The sequence below is a fragment of the Photinus pyralis genome, unplaced genomic scaffold (genome assembly GCF_008802855.1).
Source record: "Photinus pyralis isolate 1611_PpyrPB1 unplaced genomic scaffold, Ppyr1.3 Ppyr1.4_LG1, whole genome shotgun sequence".
In the NCBI taxonomy this organism is placed as follows: domain Eukaryota; kingdom Metazoa; phylum Arthropoda; class Insecta; order Coleoptera; family Lampyridae; genus Photinus; species Photinus pyralis.
Genome location: NW_022170249.1, coordinates 66,388,457 through 66,411,788, shown reverse-complemented (window position 1 = coordinate 66,411,788; position 23,332 = coordinate 66,388,457). Strand labels below are relative to the sequence as shown.

Genomic DNA, 23,332 nt, shown 5'->3' with positions numbered 1-23,332 from the left:
TGACAAACTATTGGTCTCACAAAAAATTTATTCAGACATATTTGAATAAGAATAAAATTCTCTACAACTTTGGTCCGGTAACTTTTAGTCGTATATCCAAAAGTAACAAAGTTATAAACGAAAATTGAGGAACATTTTGTAAAAAAATTTCAATTGGTTGTTACCACTTTTTTTATGGTCATTTTACAAAAAAATAACCTCAGATCATTTTTATAGAGGGGTTTTCAAGGAATATTTTTTATTACAAAGTTTTTCAATTTTATTCATTAATTAAGATTTTACAGCGCTACGAAACGAATACAATTCTCTAGATTCATAAAATCAGAGTGTTCATTTTCGAGGATACTGTGCAGGGATAAAAGATAATAACCGTGTGGGGATAAAAGAACATCTACGTATTAGTGTTGCCTTTACGAGACGGCTGCTCAGAATACCCCGATGTCGCAGGAACTAGGTAAGTCTTGGCACCGTTTGCGTCGCACGAAGAAACATCAGTCGACAGAAGTACAATTCGATAAGAACGCCGCGCCGTACTGACGTTATCACAAGAAAAATTTCTTGGCAATGAGAAGAACAAGGCTAATTTCATTGTACTTCTCAAAAATTCATTCTCAGGTGCAGACCCCCTCATCGTTCGTTCTGCTTTTGCTGTATCCCAATCGTTGGACTCAGTTACTATTGTAGTTGAAGATATCGACATACTTGTGTTGCTCACGACTTTTGGAGCAAAGAAATCTATTTTTTTAAACCGTGGAAAGGACGTACAGCCGAGCAATTGTATTCTCCGTCAGGTTTTATGCACGAAAACGTCATTGCGGATAATTTGCTGTTTCTCCATGCTTTTTCAGGACGTAACGCAACATCATCAGCTCACAACACTGGCAAACTAAAATTTCTCATAACACTGGAGAAACATCCAGAGTTAGCAAGTGGAATAGCGTTGTTCCTCGATCCTGCTTTGCTCACTGTCATTAGTGAACATTGTTTCATCTTTTTATATGGTGGCAATGAAGATGATGATTCTTTTAACAGCATTAAATACAAACGATTCGCCAAATCAGTGACAAAGAGTAGGTACATTTAACTTGTTTTCAATTCCAACGCAGCCTGGTCCATCAAAAAGACCTATAAAATCTTAATGAATGAATAAAACCGAAAAAGTTTGTAATGAAAATCATTCCTTGAAAACTCCTCTATAAAAATGGCCTGATGTCATTTTTTTGTAAAATGACGAGAAAAAAAGTTATAACGACCAATTGAAAATTTTTTAGAAAATGTTCATCAATTTTCGTTTATAACTTTGTTACTTTTGGTTATACGACTAAAAGTTGTAGAGAATTTTATTCTTATTCAAAAATGTCTGAACAAATTTTTTGGGAGACCAATAGTTTATCAGATAAACCATAAAAACCATTTGCACACCATTTTTCAAGATGGCGACCGCGGGACAAGGGCTACAACCCCACAAACTTGGATTTAACTATAGACTAACCCCTCCTTGATATCTAAAAAATAAAATTGCGTCCTCTGACAACCGCACGCTAAGCCCAAAAATATGACCATTTCAATGGACTACTTTGATTTTCTAGAAATTGCTTGCTTGCAAAATTTAACGTCAAATGATTAAAATTTGTTGAATGTGTTGATGTCAATCAAATAGTAGGTACCTAAATGGTCTTTCGTTCGGAGAATTAATTCTTGTAGTTTTTCTTCAAACGCACTCTTCATCGTAATCAAACTCAATTCCATACATAATACCCTGTCTGCATGAACGCGACACAATGAAAATGCATAAATACCATAATCGGTTTGATGTTTAATGTATAATAGAAAGAATTGTACATCATTAAGACACCTTTTTGAGATAAATCTTTGGGTGTTGACAAATAATCCCTGTTGCCATTTGTTTTCAAAGCGTTAGCGCTATTAATAGTTATTTCATAGGTTGAAGTACCTATTTCTTGAGGGTGTTTGGTGATACCAACAGGATTACCTGTAAAAAGCGTCTTAAGGATGTGCAATTTTCAACCGTGTACCTACATATCAGCAAGTTTTCGTTTTTTCTTTGTCTTAACAATAGTTATTTATATTATACAAGACGATAAAGGAATATTTTAAGGATTGAATGAATTAACTTTCACGATATGGTTAGTTTCCCTTCATCGGCGTGCATAATACAAAACTTTATTTTATTGCAGAAGCCATTGTAAAGCTTCCGATAATTTAGAGACGTCAAAAATAGCATCTATTCTTGGATCGAATTTTCTGAGACCCAATTTTCGGGCAGCGAATTGTTCTGCGAGCGAATTGTTCGGGTGTGAATTGTCCGGGTCCGAATTGTGCGAGAGCGAATTGCAAGGGCGCAAATTGACCGCACACCGTCAAGAATAACCGATTTGTGATAAAATTCCTTACTCGAGAAGGTGTTTCTTCTCAAAATAAATAAATAAATAAATACAGGAAAGATCGGTTAGATGGAGCGTATGGGGAAAATTCACCGTCTTACTTTGTAGTGAAAGATTGACCCAACGATTTTTAATGGGGTGGGAATTCTTGGAAGGAGACCGCGGAACAGGGAGGACGATGCATGTCATGACCTATGGAAACATCGCTCTTGTTGAAAACCTCGTGTTAGGCGATCAACGTTTAAAGATAAAAGAAATAGCAGAAAGGCTTTCTCTAGGCTTTCTGGCGCAACAGTTCGCCGAATCCTCCACAACCATTTGAGGATGAATAAAATGAAAGTGTATATTGTGAATATTCAGAAGAAAAGACGTGAAAAATTGACCAGAAGCGTGCATTTGCAACATGACAATGCAGTAGTGCACATTACTGCAGTTGCGAGCCGCAATTATAGTGATTGCGGTTTTGAACAAATCGACCACTCTCACGAAAGAATATTTTAGCGGTACTAAAAATGTTGTTGACGCGATGTAATAAATGCATTAATTTTTGGAGGAACTATAACTTTTATTTATCTTATGACATATTCGAAGGATGGATGATTCTAACGTGTTTAGAGATTATAAAATTAAAACACCGGCAAATTATACTCGTATTGATTATTAAAATTGATTATTAGGGATAAATAGACCTAAAAATTCAGATTGTAGTAGAAATAGGGATATTTCGTGCGCGATCATTGTATCGAATTAGTTTATGAGGGTTCATCAAAACACACTATTTTTTTTACTGCTTTAATTAACTACTAGTCGAATTAAAGCTGTGGTTACTAGAACAAAATCCAACGGGTGCTTAAAGATTAAAAGTAGTAGGTACATAAACCTAATTTACTACACAGTTTTAGATTTCTTAAAGTAAGTCTCAAAGTACATCCTGGCGAAAAGGAAAATATTTATGGATACATTAGGTAAGTAAATATAAGCGACAATGTTGGGAACACGACACGATGGTAGTAAAACTTGTCCAGTGTGCGCTAAAATAATCGCCAACTGTACCTGTAATTATTTAGAGTAAACCGAGCAGCTCAATTAATCCAAATTTACATACCATTTGAATGATGGTTATTTTTCGTTTAATCCACTTAAGCCTATTTTGCATGTGTGGTCCGAACGAAGACAACAAATAATAGGTGTACATAATAATATGAACAAATGAATTAATTAAAACGGTGAAAGAAATCATTCCACCTGAAAGAGTAATACGTTAGGGGAATCCGTGTGGTTTTATGATGAGATCAAACCTGGGAAGTATTTACAAGCTATCCATGCGATTATAAGGGTTGAAACGTGATGATAGACGTGCAAAACTGTTACTTGGCTCGATTTTTGTCGTAATAAAAATATAATGGTCTCCAGTAATTCGGACATTTTCACAATCATGTGCCACCACATAAATTTGGCCATTCGTATGGAGACTGATGAATCTTCAGAGTAATCTACTTCCTGACACCCCAAGGTGTATGTTGACGTCCATCCAGACGTCGCAACCTGAAAGATAAGCTACTGACTCCATTTCAGCAAGAGATTCTAAGATCTTACCCCATAAATTAAAACTACACAGGCAATTATTTGATACATGTTGTAAACCTTTATGACTGTTTGTAGATTATATGGTTTCTTGTCGCCCATATAAGATGGTAGAAAAATATAAATTCCGTACAAGTACAGTGAAATTATTCCCAAAAGCTGCCAAGGTTCCGCGATGAAAGGCCAGGTAAATACTCTGGGGTCTGATATAAATCAGTTAGCCACTTTTTCAAAAGAGAATAATATACGAACATCTCACCTGAGCTTTCTTTTATCACATAATTATAATATTGCACAAGCCCCGTCATCGTGGTGTTCTGAAAATTGACAGATATTAAATCCTATATGCTTTCCCAAGACACACATTACTCTTATTGAAGTTTACGCGAATATTAGACACAAGAACACGTCCCCTTCCCTTGACTTAAAGAATAACAAAATTGAGCAGTATCTTAATGTGAACTTAAATGGAAGTTTGTCGGTAATTTGGCAAATAACACAAATTTACACAAAATTCAAGGCTTCGTTCTTCAAAGATTGACACTTGCTTATTGGTTAAACAGAAACATACTGAATTATGGTTAAATGTTAATTTAATAATGAAATGCAAATATACTGAAGGTTTGCTATGGAATTCAATTAGGTGTCATTTCAAATTAATTTAGGTTAATTGTAGTTACTCATTGCAATTAATTTTCGTTTTCTAAAATTTGTGGGAATCGATATCAAGGCCATTAATGTGGATCAAACTCATGAAGATCTCATTACCGAAAAAAATCGGGTTTGGTTTAGGTCACGTCGTTACCGTCCACCATATTGACATAGTATTTAAAGCCATAATGTATAAATAAAAATAAATTCCTAAACTAGGTTAACTGTAATTATATGTACTTATTTGATTTTGATAGCTTTATCATTTTACCACCTTCGAAATTCCGTCCGTTTCGCAAGTATAAAAAATTTGGTTTTAGAAAAATATAAATTTCTGGTTATAAAAATGCTTTATTGTCTCATATAAAATATATTAATCCCCATAATAATTGCAAAGAGTGTGTTTTTACCTTTCCTGCTTTTCGATTCATGTATAGGTACAAATAAAGAGAATTCATTTAAAATTTCATCCAGATCTTGAAAAGCTTATAAATGTTTAAGATAACTGACATCGAAAAGAAAGGATTTGGTAGGCACCTAACTTAACTAAATGGAGTCGTGCTCTTTGAATAATAAACAGTATCGTCTTTCACTAAATTGTATTAACAACAAATTAAATTTATATCTGGTAAGCAAAATAATCGGCTTTAAATTCTCACTCACTGATATTTTTAAAGATAGAGATTCTTCCAGTTCTAAAGACGATAAACCAACAAATTTATTTGTGATTTGTGTTATAACACAATGGCACTTTGTTGTAATTGCAAACTGTCCTTAGTTTCCAGCGTAAAAGTCCAAAAGAATGTGGCAAAAGTTCCAGAGCATTCTTGACGCACCTTATTTTTTCCATATTACGTAAGGCTTAGGCTTTATTCAATCAAATACTGAAAATAATGGGTCTGTTCTGTTTGCCTTTTAAAAGGCAGTTTATTTTGTGAAAGATTATCTTTTGAAAATTTTTTAAAAAACTCACATGATGCTTATTGTTCAATTACTTGGACAACCCATTAGATTTAATTTATAGGCTTTTATATCAAATTATTCGTTGATTTAAAAAAGAAACAATAAAAACTAAGGTAAGTTCGAGGAAATTTAGGGTACAACCGGAAGCGATTCAGAACTAGAAATATTTTGATCAGTGTTCAGGTGCAACAATCGACTAAGGTCGTCGTTGAACAACCTCTACATTAATTCCCAGATAAAATTGTGAATTTTCAAAAATAAAAATGTTTTGTTCAATTGTTAAGTCATACTCTAAGGTCAAAACTGCATTTTATGATATACTAACAAGTAAGGATGTGCTTATTTCGTTAAGCGCAATTCGATTTAACTGACAATTCAATGCGATTATTCAATGACATTTGTCAAACTTCCACCAGTGAAATGACGCGAAATTTTGTCGTATTAACCGGAACATTCTTCTTAGTTTGTTAATCAATTTCGACAACCGACTAATCACCACATCTTTTAATTTAATCACTCATAACGAATTAGCTTGGAGCACAAAAGTTCGAATAGAATCAATAGCAAAATGAAAAGCAACTTCCATAATTTATTTGACGTTTATTGTTGTCATGGAAATACATTCGCGTGGGTAATTATGCTTAATTTTTCTTTTGATTCATTGAATAGTCCTCCGAATACCATTCGTAGTCGAAGTATTTGTAGATTATTTTTGAGCTGCTGCTCCACTCTTGCTAGCATTCGTGACAGCACCTCAAAATATTCAAGTATTATATCCCAAGTGCACGCCAAATACCTCAATACTCAGATCTGGTATTTGGCGTGCACGAGGGATATACGGGATAACTATTGCCCGACTAAAATTTTGCAAGATAAGAAGAATATAATGTTTGTTTCGATCCTTTCAAAGACATGGTTTATCAAAAAGCATCATGAAACCGAAAATAAGCAAGGGTTCAGTTACAAATTGCCATTTTACAAATTGTAATTTTCGTTAATAAAATTTGGAATTATTTATTTAAGTTTCATTTTAGGTATTTACACATAAGCAATGCCCGCGGGTATTGCACAACACAAGTGCATGAATACTCGAGGATATTTGTCTGTTGCTAGGTGATTTCTGTAATCTGCATTAATATGATTGAAATTTTCTGAGGGCAATAGTCGACAATACTTCGACTACTTATGGTATTATACAGGGTGTTACACGACCGTTCGAAAAAAAAAATCGGGTTGTAGAGGGCATCAAAACAAGCACTTTTTCCAAATAAACCGAGGGTCCAACGTGTTTCGTTTGGGAGCCACCCCCCAAAGAGGGTTGAAATCTGCATTTCTTCTTTAATTTTTTTCTCAGCAACCATAAGAGTTACAAAGTCGGGTGGCATGTCTTTGAATAGGTTTTTGGGGATGCTCTTTCCGATTTTGCAATTTTTTTTTCAAAATTCCTACCCCTAAAGGGCGCACCCCTAAACTAGGGTGCAAAAAAAAATTCTGATTTCGTTGGACCCTCGGTTTATTTGGAAAAAGTGCTTGTTTTGATGCCCTCTACAACCCGATTTTTTTTTTCGAACGGTCGTGTAACACCCTGTATATGATAATTTTTAGATATGTTCATAATCCTCAATGCAGGTCCCACCGGTTTTTGGCTTTCATTGGTAACGTTTTTCAGTTGTTAAAAAAATTGAGACAGATTTTCAATGCAACTGCAATTTTCCTAGCAGCTTGTCTAAGTGCGGCATTTTCAGCCTTAAAGTATAGTGAAGGCGGTAACTTGCGAGAGTTATGAATTTCTCCATAAAAAGGAGTGGAATGGAAGTAAAACTAATAGCACGTTCAGGAGACATTTGAGACGTAACAGAAGACTGAAATCTTATACGCTCGGGTACATAAAAGGTTGCCCGTGGGATCGATCAGGTACATGGTCATAATTGAAATAAAGGTATGTAGCGAATGTTTAAGCTATAAAAATTTTTTACTGTCGTGAACGTAAACATTAAATTTTATTCCCCTCTGAAAGATTTACACTTTAATTTCCATTCCTGATTTATTTTCCCAACGACCTAGTTACCACTAGTTACGCTATCTATTTGCAACCTATCAAGAAATATATCCCTATCGTATTAAATTAAACAGTGAAACAAATTTTATAGAAGTAGAAGTGCAATCCGTTAGCTAGCCACATGAAAGGCGCTTTTTCAGAATCCTATACGTACCTGTTGTCAAAAATGTACACTATAATACCATTAAACTTAATAAAGGGTAGTTTAAGATCAAATATAATACCCAAATCCGTGACCGATGTACAACGTTTAAACTGTATATCATTAAATTGATAAGGATGCAAAAGAGGTTGAGATTTTCTTGAAAACGAAGCTACTTTGCATTTAGACATGTTTAAGTGAAGATTGTTTTTTGAAGCGGCCATTTCAGAAACTTTCCAGGTGTTTCTCGTGGCCGTTTTAGTAATAATTTTTTTACCGCAAGCCTCTACGATGGACAGGTTCCTAGAAACAGAGTACCTCGCATTCTTATTTGGTCACCTTGTACATAAATATTCATGATCATTGTCTACGTTCAGAGTCCAAGGTATTTCTTTGCGAGCGGAAAAACTAGCACTCCTAAAGTTAAATGAGGTAAATTAATACTTATACATCAAAAGTTTTATTTTTTTTTGTAGGGGGTTTTGTGTTGACCGCTCACCTCAAATCAACCACTGAACTACAATGACAAATAAAATTAGTTCTCCTCAGTACATTTCAATCTATATCTACATATTAATATTGACGAAAATAATGGTACACGATCGTGGCCGTAACCTATATCGAACTATGCAAATTAGCCTTTGTTAGTTAATCATTGACATCAGTAAATGGCATTTTATTCTCAAAGGCTAGATCGTTTGCAAAATAAAACAACATAAAATACGTATGGATTTGGAATGGTCATATCGCAATTCGTAAAACCGACGATAGTAATGTGTTTATAACTGACTTCAATGATGTACACTTAACCATTGTGATTTCTATCTTGTTTGCGGCTATTCAATAACTGTACTTTCCGTACTGTTTTTTCTTTACTTTTGCTTTTTCAATGTGCTTACTATATTAATGAACATTGCTTTTATTTAGATGTTCTTAGTTTTAGTTTTTTTTGGAATTTGAATTGAATTGTTTATTATCTACTATTAATTCACCTGGCTTATAATTACTCAAATACCTCATTTTTTTCCTATGTTGTATGATGTCATTACAGAATTATCTTAAAATTGCGCATTTTAATATTAGATCAATTACGAATAACTTTTCTGATTTTAAGGAACATGTTTTGTCAAATAACTATGGCATTATCGCTGTTACAGAAACTTGGCTATCATCACGTATATCCAGTAATCATGAATGCTTTCTGGAGGAAGGATGACAGAAACAGGGGGTGGTGGCGTAGGAATTTATGTAAAACATAATTTACATTACAACTTAATTAAAGCAAAGAGTTCTATCATCACTGCGGAACAAATTTTGAAAAGCATGAATTTACATGGTAGAACAGTGGTTATTCGCACGATGTACCTACAGGAGACAGGAGTATCTCATAGTCATTACCGATTTCTTTAAAACTTTTGAGAATTGTGCAACCGATTATTTGCCATTCTCGAATGAGATCATTGTCCTTATGGGTTTCAATCTGGATGTAGGAAAACTTGATGACGCCATAACAAGTAGGTTTGTCACTAATTGATATACTGGGCTTTAAGCAATTAGTTCAAGAACCGACCAGGGTAAGTAAATTAACATCAACCGTTTTAGACCTGATTATTGCACCAGCAGCCATTGATGTAGAAATTGTAGGTGTGATTTCCATGCATTGTATTTTTGGTCACTGTCTCGCCTACTGTGAATGTCCTATAATGCTATAAGTCATCAAGCAACTTTTTATTCACTTACCGAGATTTTAGTCTTTTTGACAAAGATCAATTCGCACTGTCCCTGCAATCATTTAATTGGGAATTTATTTACGAATTAAACCCTCCAAATGACATGGTGGCCTTTATAACAAATAATATAAAATTGCTTAACACTTGGGCACCCATAAAAACGATAGGAATAACCAAAGTAAGAGCTCCGTCGTCGACTGACACTATAAAAACAATGATACCTAATTGATACCTATACGGGATAACGTAAAGTAGAATACATTTTATTGTGTGCCAATGGGGGTTTACAGTATAGTTGAATTCCGCAGTTCTAATTTAATAAGCGTGTACCTGAAACCATAAAACATTTTTTTGGACAGTAAAAGTTTATTTAAAAATAGAGGCTGATTAGCAAAAAAAATAATGAACATGTGCGGTTTTAAAGGTTTATTCAAAACGATATGATTGTGGCGGGCTCTGTGACGTAATAAGCCCGACCAATCAGCTCCTAGAGCCATTCAGATGACATAACGACTTGACAATATTGCAGGAGAATGGCATTTATAACTTGCGTCATCTGTCACAGGCACTTGTCACTTTCGTGCTAGATCACAGCCGTCTATAATTACAAGCCATGCGGAGAAGTTTGGCAACGTTGTTCGAAAGTCAATGCGGTGGGCCGATTTAAGTTTTAATGGCGCGTTGTTGCTCTTGAAAAATGGCATTTTCCTCTCTCCCGTGTTTGGCCTTGGCGGTTTTAATATAGAAGAAAGATACTTAGGCAGCTTACAATTGTGCACATATATTATTTATTTACAAAAATGGATAATAACATTTTTATTTGACTTTAAAATTCGGTGTAAATTGGTAACTGCATCATAATGTGTTTTCCATCGAGATCTCCGAAAATGGTGAACTTCTGTCGAAAGAGGTCGAGGTGAAGCACACGCTTGAGCACTTAAATTCGGTAAAAGGACAGTAAATCGCTGTGCATCAGCGAGGTTTTATCAACGTCCAGGTGTGATTCGGAATGGCAGACTTTAAGCCAGTCGATACTCCAGTGGGTCTAGGTACGAAGCTTTTAAAGAGGGGAGCCCCGTAGACTTCAAATTCCCTTACCATGAACTCTTGGGAATAAGTTGAAAGGTTCCTTCAGAAAATCGACTTGACATGTCCGCGCTAGAATATCTGAAATACCAACTAATAAAATAATTATTGTATTCTTTCACTATAAACACTTACCGTACTTACGTACCACGTAGTGTGTAGGTCATATTTGAGCTTGTACAGGTACTTTGAACTAATACAAGTGCTTGTAAAGGGTCCAGTAAGGAGTAGCCTGCTTTAGAGGTTATGACAACAAATCGATATATTCCGTTTAGCAACTTACCTGAACAATAATTTCTGATCATTCCGTAGGGAGTAACACAAATTGTCGCAATTTCGCTTTGTTAAAACAGGTAAATTGGAATATTACACCCAAAACACATATAAAATACACCCAAAATCTGTCAAGTTGAATTAGAAAATCGGCCTACCATGCAGTGTTGCCATAATTCTCAGCACGGCTTGTAATTATAGACGGCTGTGGCTAGATGCAGTTAAACATCCCTCTCAAAACGTCAAATGTGACAAACGTCAGACCCTCGCGTAAGGTTGCCAGCTCACTTCTACGTGATTGGTTGTAGGTTTGTGACGTATTTAGTCTGAAGCGTTTCAAATTCGGACTAAAAACACAGCTTTTCAATAATTTATTTTGGGTTTATTTTACTCGCAAATAAAAATTGAGGACACACGGGTCTTTTTATTTTTAATGTACTTTGTGGATCAGAAATAACAAGTTAAAAAGTAATCGTAAACGATTTACATAAAGCGCATTTCCACTTGCATTCATTTCCCATTTGTAAGATGCAACTTCTATAAAATCGTTAAAAATCCGGCCACAAATATGAAAGATAGCGTTGCACATGGGCAATCCATTTTTGTCGTGCTACTTCAATGTCAGTTTATGAGAAGAATTTCATTTCAATGCTTTTCTAAATAAGAAAGTTAGAACTGCGCATGCGCAAACCTAAATTTTGAAACTAATGTTAGATCAAATATCAAATTTCACTTAAATGCTTCCATAGATAAAAAAGTTGGTACTGCGCATGCGCAAAATAAAATTTTGAAACTGGCGCTAGATTTTCCTTTATTCCAAGTGCCTATGTATCACATTTCATTTAAATTCTTCCATAAATAAAAAAAGTTGGCACTGCGCATGCGCAAAACCAAATTTTGAAATTGGCGTTTGATTTTCCTTTATTCCAAGTGCCTATGTATCAAATTTCATTCAAATGCTTTTATAAGTAAAAAAGTTTGCAATTCGGTTTATAAATGGTCGAGATGCGAAAAGGGCACTGTGAATTTTGAATCGATTCGATTCAACTTTTGGCATTGCGTATTATATGGCTAAAGCTATGCCCATATTGAATTTCATGCAATTCAGTTCATAACTAACGGAGATGTAAAAGCGATCGAACATTTCTAAACAAAGTTATCGTTCACACGGACAGATAGATGGACAGACAGACAAAGGAACAGACGGACAGACCAACAGGCAGACGACAGATAGCAATGCAAAATTATAAACGATCTCTAGGATCGTTAATAAACGGCAAAAGTGTAAAATTATGGAACATGTAAAAAACGGTTTTTTGTTTTTTTTACAATAACTTTTTTTGTAAGCGGTACAGAAAAAATTCCTTCCTTGGTACAAGACTCGACACCATAACGAACCAAATAGCGAAAAAAGTAGAACAATAGCTCTTAAGATAAAAAACTAGTAGCGTCGCAAAGTTAGCGGACGGACGGACGGGCGGACGGACGGACGGACGGACAAAGTGGCCACAATAGCGCATTTTTTTTTTATTTTTGTGGAAATGCGCTAAAAAATAAAGGCGGGATGACCCCATTAGTAGACAATATGGTAAAGACTGAATTATTCTGTTGGATACTATACTTCTAGACAAGCTTCTAGATGACAGGATGGCAACTTTTCCACTGATTGGTTCTCCTTTTCGGATATTAAACCTTCTAGCCGCCAACCTATACGCCGGTTTTTTATTTACCCAAAGCCTGCAATTTACAACGTATTTCAGATGATGGCGTGCTGTGGGGTAAGCCAAACTATGAAGTTTTCTGAATGTCGAAATCGACCATGACTCGTTAAAGAGTGATATGGCGAACCTTATTAAACACAAGTACCTACTTAGGGAGTTGGAGGCCCCCAGAGGTCGTTGCTTTCTCTGTAGGTGTCGAATTCTGAGGGATTGTGAAATTGCTTGATGTAGGAAATTAATTTTATGGATTTTTTGAAGTGAACCTTATTATTAGCCCGGTAGAGAAAATCGAATGCTACGAGCGCTCACGGCTACGACAAAACAAATTCACCGGAATCGTGTGAATGGTTATCCGTTTTGCGTCCGGTGATTCCACCGGTCCGTCAGTTTACCAGGCCGTTAAAAAACGGATCGTGTGAAAGGGCTGTAAAGGTGTACGTTAACGTTCGGTTGGAAACCAATGTGCTTATACATAATATGCGACACCGTGGGGTTCCTTCTGGACTTGAAAATTACCATCGGTTCCGCCCGGCAAGGCAAACCGTCTTCTTCTCAGGCTGCTCAATCGATAAAAATAAATGCTCCGGCTAACTCAAATCGGTGGGCTTTTAACTCTTTTGAAACTGTGTAACAAACCTTGACCTGCCGCCTACCAGTCTCCTGCCTCAACTCCTACTCCTCTCTTTCCTTCCCCTCGTTCTTCGTTAAAGACAGGCACATTGAAACCAAATAGATAATATATTGAAATGAAATTAGCGATACAAACAATTTACAGGGATCTAGCAGTTCTTCTCTTCTCCTTGTAAAAACACTAGCTTAACAATGACAACTAAACTAAATAAAAAATCCTAACAGCTGAGACTAATTTACTCAAGGGGTAGCCATCCTCTACAGTTTGAAAATTGCAACAACAGGTAATCGGTTTTTAATCCAGCATGGGCTGGGACTTATTTAAATAAACACAAAATTTATCCTACTCTTTGGTAATCGTTCATTGGACTTTAATAAACAATCAAATCAAAATTTTTTTTACTATAGCTTAATTACCAAAAAGTGGAATTTTACAGAATGTTACAAATTTAATTAGACTAACCTTTACAACATTTGTACAGCCGATCTTGTGAACTGCTCTTTCCTCTGGTACAGGGTGGATGTGATGAAACCTGACACTTAGGTCTCTGTGACTTCCTAGGGGGTGGCTTGAATTTAACACACGGAAACAAAAATCCACGGTGCCTATCCTTCCTCGGAACGAAAGCAAAGTTTAGCGTTTGAACTGAAACTTAGGCCAGGAAATCTTTCGCGTGGCGAGTGGGAGACGGCTAGTTGCCAAAGTTTCTACCCAGTACGTGTATTTAATTTTATTTTATTAGTTTATTAGCTTTGATCGCCTGCGGGAGACGGATTTTTTGAGTTAGCGGTACGGCAGAACACAAACTTTTATGATCACTATCCGACGGTAAACCGCGATGGTTCGACGTATTATTTCACCAGCTCTTCTTGGGGCAAATATCTCTCCGAAACGCAGCGCTCCTTCGACAAATGACCGTACGGCACTAGTAGGAAATTCCACCTGGGGCGGATCCCGAAATTCTGCGCCTTGAGGACTAGGGCAGCACTTTGACTTATATATCCTCGAGAAATCACAACGTATCCTAACGCGATTCACTGCATCCAAAGTAAACTGGGGTGAAGCTCAAGGGTTCGCCAAAATATCACCTGATTGGAACCTGGGTCTTCTTCGCCAAAAAATCAACGCGAAAAGAAAATAACACTTCGGAACGGGTGCAAAAAGCACGCAACTGGGAGCAACCGAAATAAGCCGGTGGCTCAAACCGCCAAGTGTACCAAAACGATCGCTCAAGGTACGTGTTGACCGCTTGACGTACTAACCGCGAGTCTTCCCAAAAACGATCCCCTTCTTCAGAATTGAAATGAAAAAACCACACCCAAATTACCATAAAACAAAAATGGCTCCCGCTAGAAATTCTCCCATTGGTTCAGATAAAGAAGACTTAACCCACTCTAACTTCGTCGTCAACCTCAAGGAACTGCTGACTCAAACTGATCTCACGGTTTTCTGCTGACGAATTTAAAAGGCCCCTTATCTCTGATAGCTCGGTGCTACATCCGCTCCTATTCTCGGTCTAGACGGCGCCAAAGTTGATAAACGAACGACAAAAAACTCGCATTACTCATGATGACGTCAATCAGCTTTGCACTCTTCCCACGACGAAATTAAATCTGAGCGAAATTAAATCTATCGGACCATAGTCTTGAGCGAACCGAAATGCCCAAACACAACATTTCTAACCGGAACAAATAATGAAATATACAGGGTGACCTGCACTATCATGACAAGGAATTTCGAATTTTTTAATGAAATTTGGCGCGAAATAAAACCACTCGTTACAACCGTTGTTTGTGACGTCATCCATTCTTCACATACGATATCCCTCTGTTCAATTGCCATTTTTGAATATCATATGGGGGATGAAATGTGCTTTAAAAAACTCAGATGTTTCAGAATATGCACGAATGGTGTGCGATCCTTTAAAATATGCGTTTAAATTCGCATATAAGAGCGAACAGAAAATTTTCTTTGCGTATGTTTGTTGATTTCAAGAGAACATGCATTTTGACCGTTTGTCTAAGAGCAACAAAAAATAATTCGCCATTCTAAAATTTCAAGATTTGGTAAAATTTTTTGACTGTTAACACAATATTGATATAAAATGTGCCATTAAACCCATGATACATAGCCACAGAACAAATCAGAATATTCTTTATACTATACTATATTATAGTATTATTATGCTTAAAATGAGAATTTGAAAATTGTATTTTTGAATGGATTCGGTAACGATATATGCTTACACAACGTTTCAGCACAACACTCAGGAGCCAGCTTTCCCTCATTCACATTTCATTCCTTCGAGGTAGTCCAATTAAAAAACATGTAACAAAGGAAAGTTGGTCGAATTGCGGTGTTTGTTAAATTTATTTGTGTTGAACCTGTTTCCTGAATTATGAGGTACAAAAACATGTCGGGCTCAGTTTAAAACCGCCATGTATAAAAGCTTTTAGGAATGCATAAATTTCCAAAGAATAATGAAAGGTACAGCAAAGGTTTAAACCTTGTATTTGTTTTATTTCCTAGTGTTAAATTGCTTACTCGTTTAACACTTTAATGATAACGAGCACGGGGCAACCCATAAACCATCATTCTTACTTAGTTCTTGTTGCTAGTGCAATTTATAGAATGAAAACCTTATAAGTTGATTCGTTAAGGGATAGCGTTTAACAAGTAAAATTTGTGTTCTCGCGGGCGCTCGTTTTTATTTTATAGCGGCTATATGAATTCTCTATCAGAACATAGGAAGCACTGTTGGACTCGACTACATTTTATTGGTTGTTGATTGTTAAACAGTAGTTAAATACCATACTGTGCATTTCAGTTCAAGACGAGCGAATTGACCGGGGCGAGTTTTCCGGGGTGAATTTAACGCGCACGATCAAACTATTCACACTTTTCGCCCTTTAGTACTAAAAATATCGACCATACTACTATATGGTTGCCACATATCTGCAACTGCACATTATCGACGTGCTTAGTTCCTATTTAAGAAAGAGTTTTAGATTATTAAGTCATTTGAAGAATGAGAAACTGCGTACCTATCGAAAACGAAATCGATATCCGAAAAAAAAAACATGTTAATTTTAGATTTAATGGGGATGTATTTTATTTATTGTGGATGTACCCGTAGATAATATAGACAATGTAAACTAAAGTTACTTTAGAAATGTTATGTTATGCTTCATATGAATAAACTGAAAACTGTATAAATTCTAAGAAATGGAAGACTCAAACATACCTAAGATACCTGATAGATCTGAAACAGTAGGAGAGACAGACGAATGTGAAGATCCGGATTAATCAGAAACATCCGAGGAATGTAGAACACACAATTGTTTCGGAGGATCTGTAGGAGTCAATCAGAAGCAAAGACGGAGCGCAAACAACCTTAAGAACTTGACGAACATAAAAACATTTTAGAATAATTAAGGGAATGACAAAATCTGAAAGCTTGGGAGTCTATAGGATTTGATGGTTTAGAGCGAAGAGACAACTGGAGAATTCTACAACATATTGTAGCGAACATTTCAGAAAGCCCGTTAGACGCCGAGGCGCTATGAAGGATTAGTCATCGGCGATAAGAACGAAGGCGGATGCGACGCAATATTTCCCGGAAAAATGACGTGTTTATTAGAACATTACGAATCGTTCTAGAACAACTGTATTTTAGGTATAAGCAAATTATAGCGTTATTTCAGTCAGTTCCAACTTCGATGTGCTTTAGTTATGTTATAAATTGTGTGTGAAAAATTGTAATTACTGAAGGAATCCATTTTAAGACTGTTATAAATTTATTGTTAGTTAGTTTTAATAAATAAAGCACTTAATTAAATTTACGCTACACTAGTGTCAAGTGATGTTTATGTTTAAGTGAACAATTCCTGCAAGTTTATGCCAATAGTAACCAGATCTACGTGAAAAAATGCAACAGATGCTACAATTAATGCAAGAAACAAAAGCTGGTAAAGATGAGATGAAATTTCAGAGTGAACTCCGCGAAATAGACAGCTCCAAATATATTCTGGTGGTATCCGGGCTCCGGGCCGCTATCCAACCCAACTCATTATATACATTTGCAAATGTCTATGCCCGAACACGGATTCGAACTATAGCGCTTTCGCACCTGCAGATGCAGTATGGTGCTTATGGACATACAGTACATGCTTGCCAAACGTCACAATTACAGCACAAGGAGATTATGTTTTGTTTTAATACTTCAATTTAATCATATGTCAATTTGACATCAATGCCGTCAGAAACAAGGATAGTATTATCGAAAAATGACGCAAACTAGTAAGAGAGGCAATAAGCCCGTAATACCCTATACTGCATCTGAAGGTGCGAACGCGCATTAGGGACCCTTAGTACAGCAGTCGTGCTTCCACTGGACGTCCTTCTAATGGACGGTGTATTATCTTTTTCAACGGAAATCATTTTATTCACAAAGACGATGATTTTTATAAGCAAACGTCAAGTGACATTTCCATGGCAATCGTGAAATTACGAACACCCAGCCCACTTAATTAGACATGTATTCGAGTATAACGTCAATATGATTTCATTGTATTTCCTATTTTTAAATTATACTGAAGGTATAATAAAAAATACTATACGACACACGTGTATAATTGGTCTTTAAAGCACTTGCAACGTTAAAAGCACTCCGCTTCGCGTCCTGCCTTTAAACTCGTTGCGAGTGCTTTAAAGACTTGATTATACACTTGTATCTTAATATACTATTTTTCATTGTTGACTGTTTCGCGCACGTTGTCAAGAGCAACCTTACTTATTAATTAACCGTTTAAAAATCTAGTACTTCGCGTTTCGAAATCCGTCAGAAAATGACAGGTTTTTTTGACAGTTGTAGAAAAAAGCAATTTTTAAAATTACCTATTAATGCACAAAAATTAGGGATTAAATTCAATAAAAACGTGTCGGTATTGGAAAAAAGCAATTTTGAGTTAATGCACTTCCGAACGACACGTTTGCCACCCTCGGCTTATTAGAAAGAAAATGTTTGATTTGATTCTATCGCCAGACACTGCGTAAGTAGGTAAAAATATTGAGTGGTAGAAGGGACCCAATTCTTTTCTATAAATAAACTATTTTCAGATCTGGTATCTCTAGATGGAAATACAAAAGCGCTGGTCCATTTTTATTAAACCGCATTGGGTAAGTAAATGATTTATTTTCATCCTTCTATGCTGAGAAGAAGAATAAGAAAAACTGACGTTGAGTGTAGAGGAATCATTTAGTTTATTTAAGAAATGGGCTTATTTTCGTCTAAGTGGACTAACAGAGTAGAAGCAAGTTTCCGGCTTTCCGGTATCTCGCACCGATAGGGGCAGGTTTTTCGCGCTGAGACTGCACACAAGAAGCGAGAACAAGTACCAAATTGGGACAGTCTGCTTGTAATATTTATGCAAAAATGTCATCTGACGACGACCTAATTATCTTGTGTTAATAGGGTTAAAAGGAATAGAGATGGCATACATCCCATTAATCGGGAAAGAAAAGAATATAGAAAATATTATCATTTATTTAAATCATTAAAACAATGATTGTGAGCGCTTTTTTCACTATGTAATTTATACCTTATAGGGGCTTTCTCAGACATTGTCCCTACAAGAACTTCTATTTATCCACAACTCATGCGAGCATCGGCAGAAAAAACCGGTAAGCGAGAAACCTCCCTCCACTCTGTTCGTACCCTAATTCAATATAAAGCATATGTATCGTACTATGGAACTAAATTCCATAAAAATGGTTACTATTTTAATTCTTCAAGGCTGCGGGCGAGAGAATGATTCAAAGGGTGTGTACTCGTATTATGAGCCTTCGGTTTCATGACAAAGTACCGTTCCTTTTAGTTTACCACGAGTATACACTGAAACCTTAGCATAAACTATTTTTTAAATTGCCCAATATATTATTTACACTACACAATTGGAGATTGAGATGGAAATTCATTCCCGCAAATGATAAAAGAAAACTTAATTCAATCCTTTATTCATATTTTTTATAAAATTGAAAAGATATTGTTCGTGGTTACCTACACCACAGCCGTTGAATGCGAATATTCGTTTTTAAAAGTTAAAGGCGTTAATTAGATTCTTGAAGACGCCTTTAGCTTTACTAAAACTTTCAGCTTGCGAAAAGTTAATAATTGAAAACAGTTATATGGATACCTACCTAGCGACATGTGATATCAATAATAAAAAATGTAACTCATTAAAAGTTTCAGATGGAAAAGGAAGGTATTTCTCATTAAAAATTTTCATGTATACGGTGCACATTGGTCTAATATGAACCCACGCGGGAAAGCTGTTAGGGCTTCTACTTGCCTTAAAATATGAAAAAACCGAACAAAGACTAACCTCTATACCTATACCTTTCTTGAGATGGATGGTTGTATTTCAATGCTCAATGAACCGCATGACCGCTTTTTGGTATGTTCCGTTCACGCTTACAGCCTTTCGGAAATGGAACATCAATAAAATTGTGAATTCAACTCGCTCCTTTTTGCTCAAACCTTGCGGTTTTACGTTGTGGTTATTAAAAAGAAGCGCGAACTATTTTCAATATCAACACCGTACCTTTAACTTACTTTTTCACGTTCCAACCCGTTTCATTCTTTATAATATGGTCAGTTTTATTATTCTAGCTAGAGTTGTAAGTTTCCAACCTGTAGATATATTAAGTCATTCTTATTGGACTGCATACTACAAATAGATAACGCAGAATAGTCACGTTGTTATATATTATTACATGAAAGTATTGTGTTTTTTGCCACTTATTTTTCATCTTCAAGAATAGAATACATGCAAAACGGTGGCCATCTGGAAATTTATTCGTGGATTAATTCGCGGAATTAATTTAATTCGCTGGGCTAAGATGTTTTCGGGAATTTATTTTGATTATTTTGAATAATTTCGTGGAATTTATGTCTTCTGACGTGTATTGGCAAGCTATAAGCCACCCTGCACGATTTATGTGGCAGTGATGGTTTGGTGCGTAGGTCAAAATGAAAGTCTAATTTCAAATAAATAATTAAATTAATTCAATAAAATACACCCATGACTGTTTTGAATGTTTTTACCACCCGCACATCAATAAGGAAAGCCTTGCAGGGGGGTAGAAAATGAGCCTCCTCTTTGTTTATGGAAATACAGGTTTTGAAGCATCAGCAATTGGAATCAAACAAAATCTCGATGCTGTCGTTCCATCTGTACTCTCATTTCCTCATTTCCCGCTAAACGGCTGAACCGATTGGAACTAAATTTGGTACACATAAGGGCAGCATCGCGTGGTATCCGTGCTAGCCACAGCAATTTTTTTAATAGTGGAAACAGCTTTTTTCATTGATGCACCGGCAGTAGGTAAGCTGACCTTCAAATTCTAAAGTGGAGGGCCGCTTCGAGACCAATAATGAGAGCTCCTTCCATTCAGCTAAAATATTACCAGTTTTATGGGATTTCCGATTTGACATAAATGTGATCCAATTCTAAACGCGCTTTTACAGATACGTTGTAACAACAAACTTTTACCCAACTATCTTGAAACCGGACCTGTTGCGGTTACTCATACGAAAATAGAATGAAAATTGGGAGTATATGGCGCATTTTGTATCAATATGGCACTTACGAAATCAAAATTTTACTTTTTTAGAATGTAGAAATGTTTTTGTTGCTCTCTGACAGTCTAATTAGCTGCCAAAATGCATGTGTTCGGGCACACTACACACGCAAAGTTTTAAAGCACATTTCATCCCCAATATAGTATTCAAAAATGGCATTATACCGTATGTAAAGGAATTAAAGAAGAAGGTATATGTATTTGTTTAGATTAAGATGCCTTTGGTCGTATTCGTTAAAAGGCACTTTTTGTCTTCCAATTATACATAGGTAATTGTTACCATTTTCGGGTAAATATGCACAATTAGCATCCTTTATTTCTATTGTGTTTAATTCTCTTGTAATTTTTGTCGCTTAAAACCTATCAATATCAGTGTTCGATTCCATTATAGAACGAACTTTCACATGTTCTTTATAGTTTTTACACCTAACACTGACATTTTAAATCGTTTCTAAGGTTAAGTATCTATAAAAAGCATTGTTCTTTATAAAGTACGTCGTCAATAATGATATCGTCTTTTATACTATTTGAGGTACGCTTATCTTCGAGAGAACATGGTTTTTATAGTTCAAAGGACTCTGCCCATTAACAACTAGCTCCTATCGTTCGCTTGGATTTAAAATGGATGCGATGCATGTATTTTTTATGCATTTTTGAAAGATCATTTTTCTACTTAACGCCCCCCGGCGTTTAGTGAAGTTGTTATTCATTTAGATATGTTTGAATCCGGGTTCGGGAATGAATTGTATGCCATCGGTTGGGTTGATAGAACAGTCTAGCTAGACTGAAGCCTGCTTAGAGAAGATAAAAATAAAATATAATGGTTACGCAATCATCAAACAAATACAGTCCACTAATAGCATTTTGTGAAAAAAATAAGTTGTGCACACAGAGTATAAGTTTTATTTGTAATCACAAGTAATAACGAATGTAAAGGGTGCGTTGTAATATCCGAGACGTTGAGGTGAAGGAAAGGCCACTGTGGCGGTCTATATTCGTTACTATGGCCAATGTATATGACATGGTAATGGTGTCAAAAGTGTGTAAGTTTGTACGAAAGACTAATTGTAAAGGATTGGTACAACGAACTAATCGTGTTTTTGGTTATCTTTGACATAAAAATCCAAAAATAATGTTAAATTAATTATGAGATTGGGTACGCCAAAACAAAATAGCATAATAGGTACCTTGCAAGATGGCGATAATATTTGAGTCAAATAGACTGCTGATACGACCAGTTGTATCTGTAACAAGAGAAGTCACATTTTGCAATATTCTAAGGTATAACCTACCATTTGAATTTGAGTTACCCTTGACTTAACACTTTTTAATTTTTGCTGCATCTCTGGACCCAGAGACGATATGAAGTAATAGGTGTACATGATGATATGAACGTATAAGTTGAGCAATACGGGAAACGAAGCCATTCCTCCTGGATAAAGTTTAACCAGAAACCAAGTGTAAAGTACTGTACTGATATGGTGATAAACATGCAGAAATGACACTTGGTTCGCTTTCTTCCTCAAAACAAATACACATGTTTCCGTAAGTTCTACCACTTTCATAATGAACGTTAACCAAAGGTATTGAGCCATACGAAGTGCTAATGGATCACTTGAGAAATCTGCTTCCTGACAGCCTAAGGTATAATGAGTCGTCCATCCCGCGGTGCTAATCTACACAACATACGTAAACATTTGGAAGACTTTATCGTTTATCTTACCCCATAAATTAATACACAGCAGGCTATCACCTGAAATAAATTGTAAACAGTAAGATAGCCTTTGAGGCTGTATGGTTTCTTATGTGTCATGTAGTTGGGTAAATAAATAAAAACGACGTAAAGATAGGTGATTAGAAGGCCAAATATCGGGAAAGGAGAACTCATCAAAGGCAAAGTTGCCGTCCTCTCATCTGCAAGTGTAAGAATAAATCACTATCGTCGTATATATTTACCTAGGTACTTACCTGCCCATTTGATAAATATCAGTTCGTAATATTCATTAATGTAGTCCATTCCTTCGAGATGAGTCGACCCAACAGAACAATTCATTCTCTACCACATTCCTTATTAATTGCCAAACAATTGTGTTCTACCGTTACGTTGAATTTTTACTTACAAGGACTCGGTAACAAAAGTTAATTTGCATAGTTCGATATAGGTTACGGTGACGATGACGAGGATTACTATCAAAAAAATGTTAATAGGTATACAGTTCGATGTATTGAGGGGAAGTAATTTTATATGCCCCTAGTTGGCCCGACAGATGTCCTGTCTTTAGCTATGCATATTAAATTCGAACTGGATTAAAAAATAAAAATGCAATATTTCAAAAACATAGTGCTTATTGTAATACTTTTTATACGCACCATTGTTTTCTGGCGCGTAAAAACTAATGTTGAAGGTTTTCCTATACGGGAGGCGACATACAATTGGGCATGTGCA

At 35.9% G+C, this 23,332-nt stretch overlaps 1 protein-coding gene across 1 annotated transcript; it reads right to left on the bottom strand.

The window, feature by feature from the left end:
* Positions 1–3,252: 3,252 nt before the first annotated feature.
* On the bottom strand, positions 3,253–22,996 carry LOC116159600 (elongation of very long chain fatty acids protein 1-like). Its single transcript, XM_031472620.1, has 9 exons — positions 22,855–22,996; positions 22,610–22,800; positions 22,179–22,562; positions 22,074–22,130; positions 4,249–4,306; positions 4,002–4,192; positions 3,704–3,950; positions 3,511–3,650; positions 3,253–3,458 (listed from the first exon to the last, which is right to left on the bottom strand). The coding sequence occupies exons 1-9, from the start codon at positions 22,937–22,939 to the stop codon at positions 3,294–3,296; spliced, it is 1,518 nt and encodes a 505-aa protein (XP_031328480.1). The 5' UTR covers positions 22,940–22,996; the 3' UTR covers positions 3,253–3,293.
* Between the last annotated feature and the right edge of the window lie 336 nt (positions 22,997–23,332).

Bases quoted from the DNA above. Each gene is read 5' to 3' on its own strand.
- LOC116159600 (XM_031472620.1), bottom strand. From the start codon at position 22,939: ATGAATTGTTCTGTTGGGTCGACTCATCTCGAAGGAATGGACTACATT. The intron at 4,193-4,248 runs GTGAGATGTTCG...GATTTATATCAG, and splicing joins TGTGATAAAAGAAAGCTCAG to ACCCCAGAGTATTTACCTGG. The intron at 3,651-3,703 runs GTTTGATCTCAT...TTACTCTTTCAG, and splicing joins AGCTTGTAAATACTTCCCAG to GTGGAATGATTTCTTTCACC.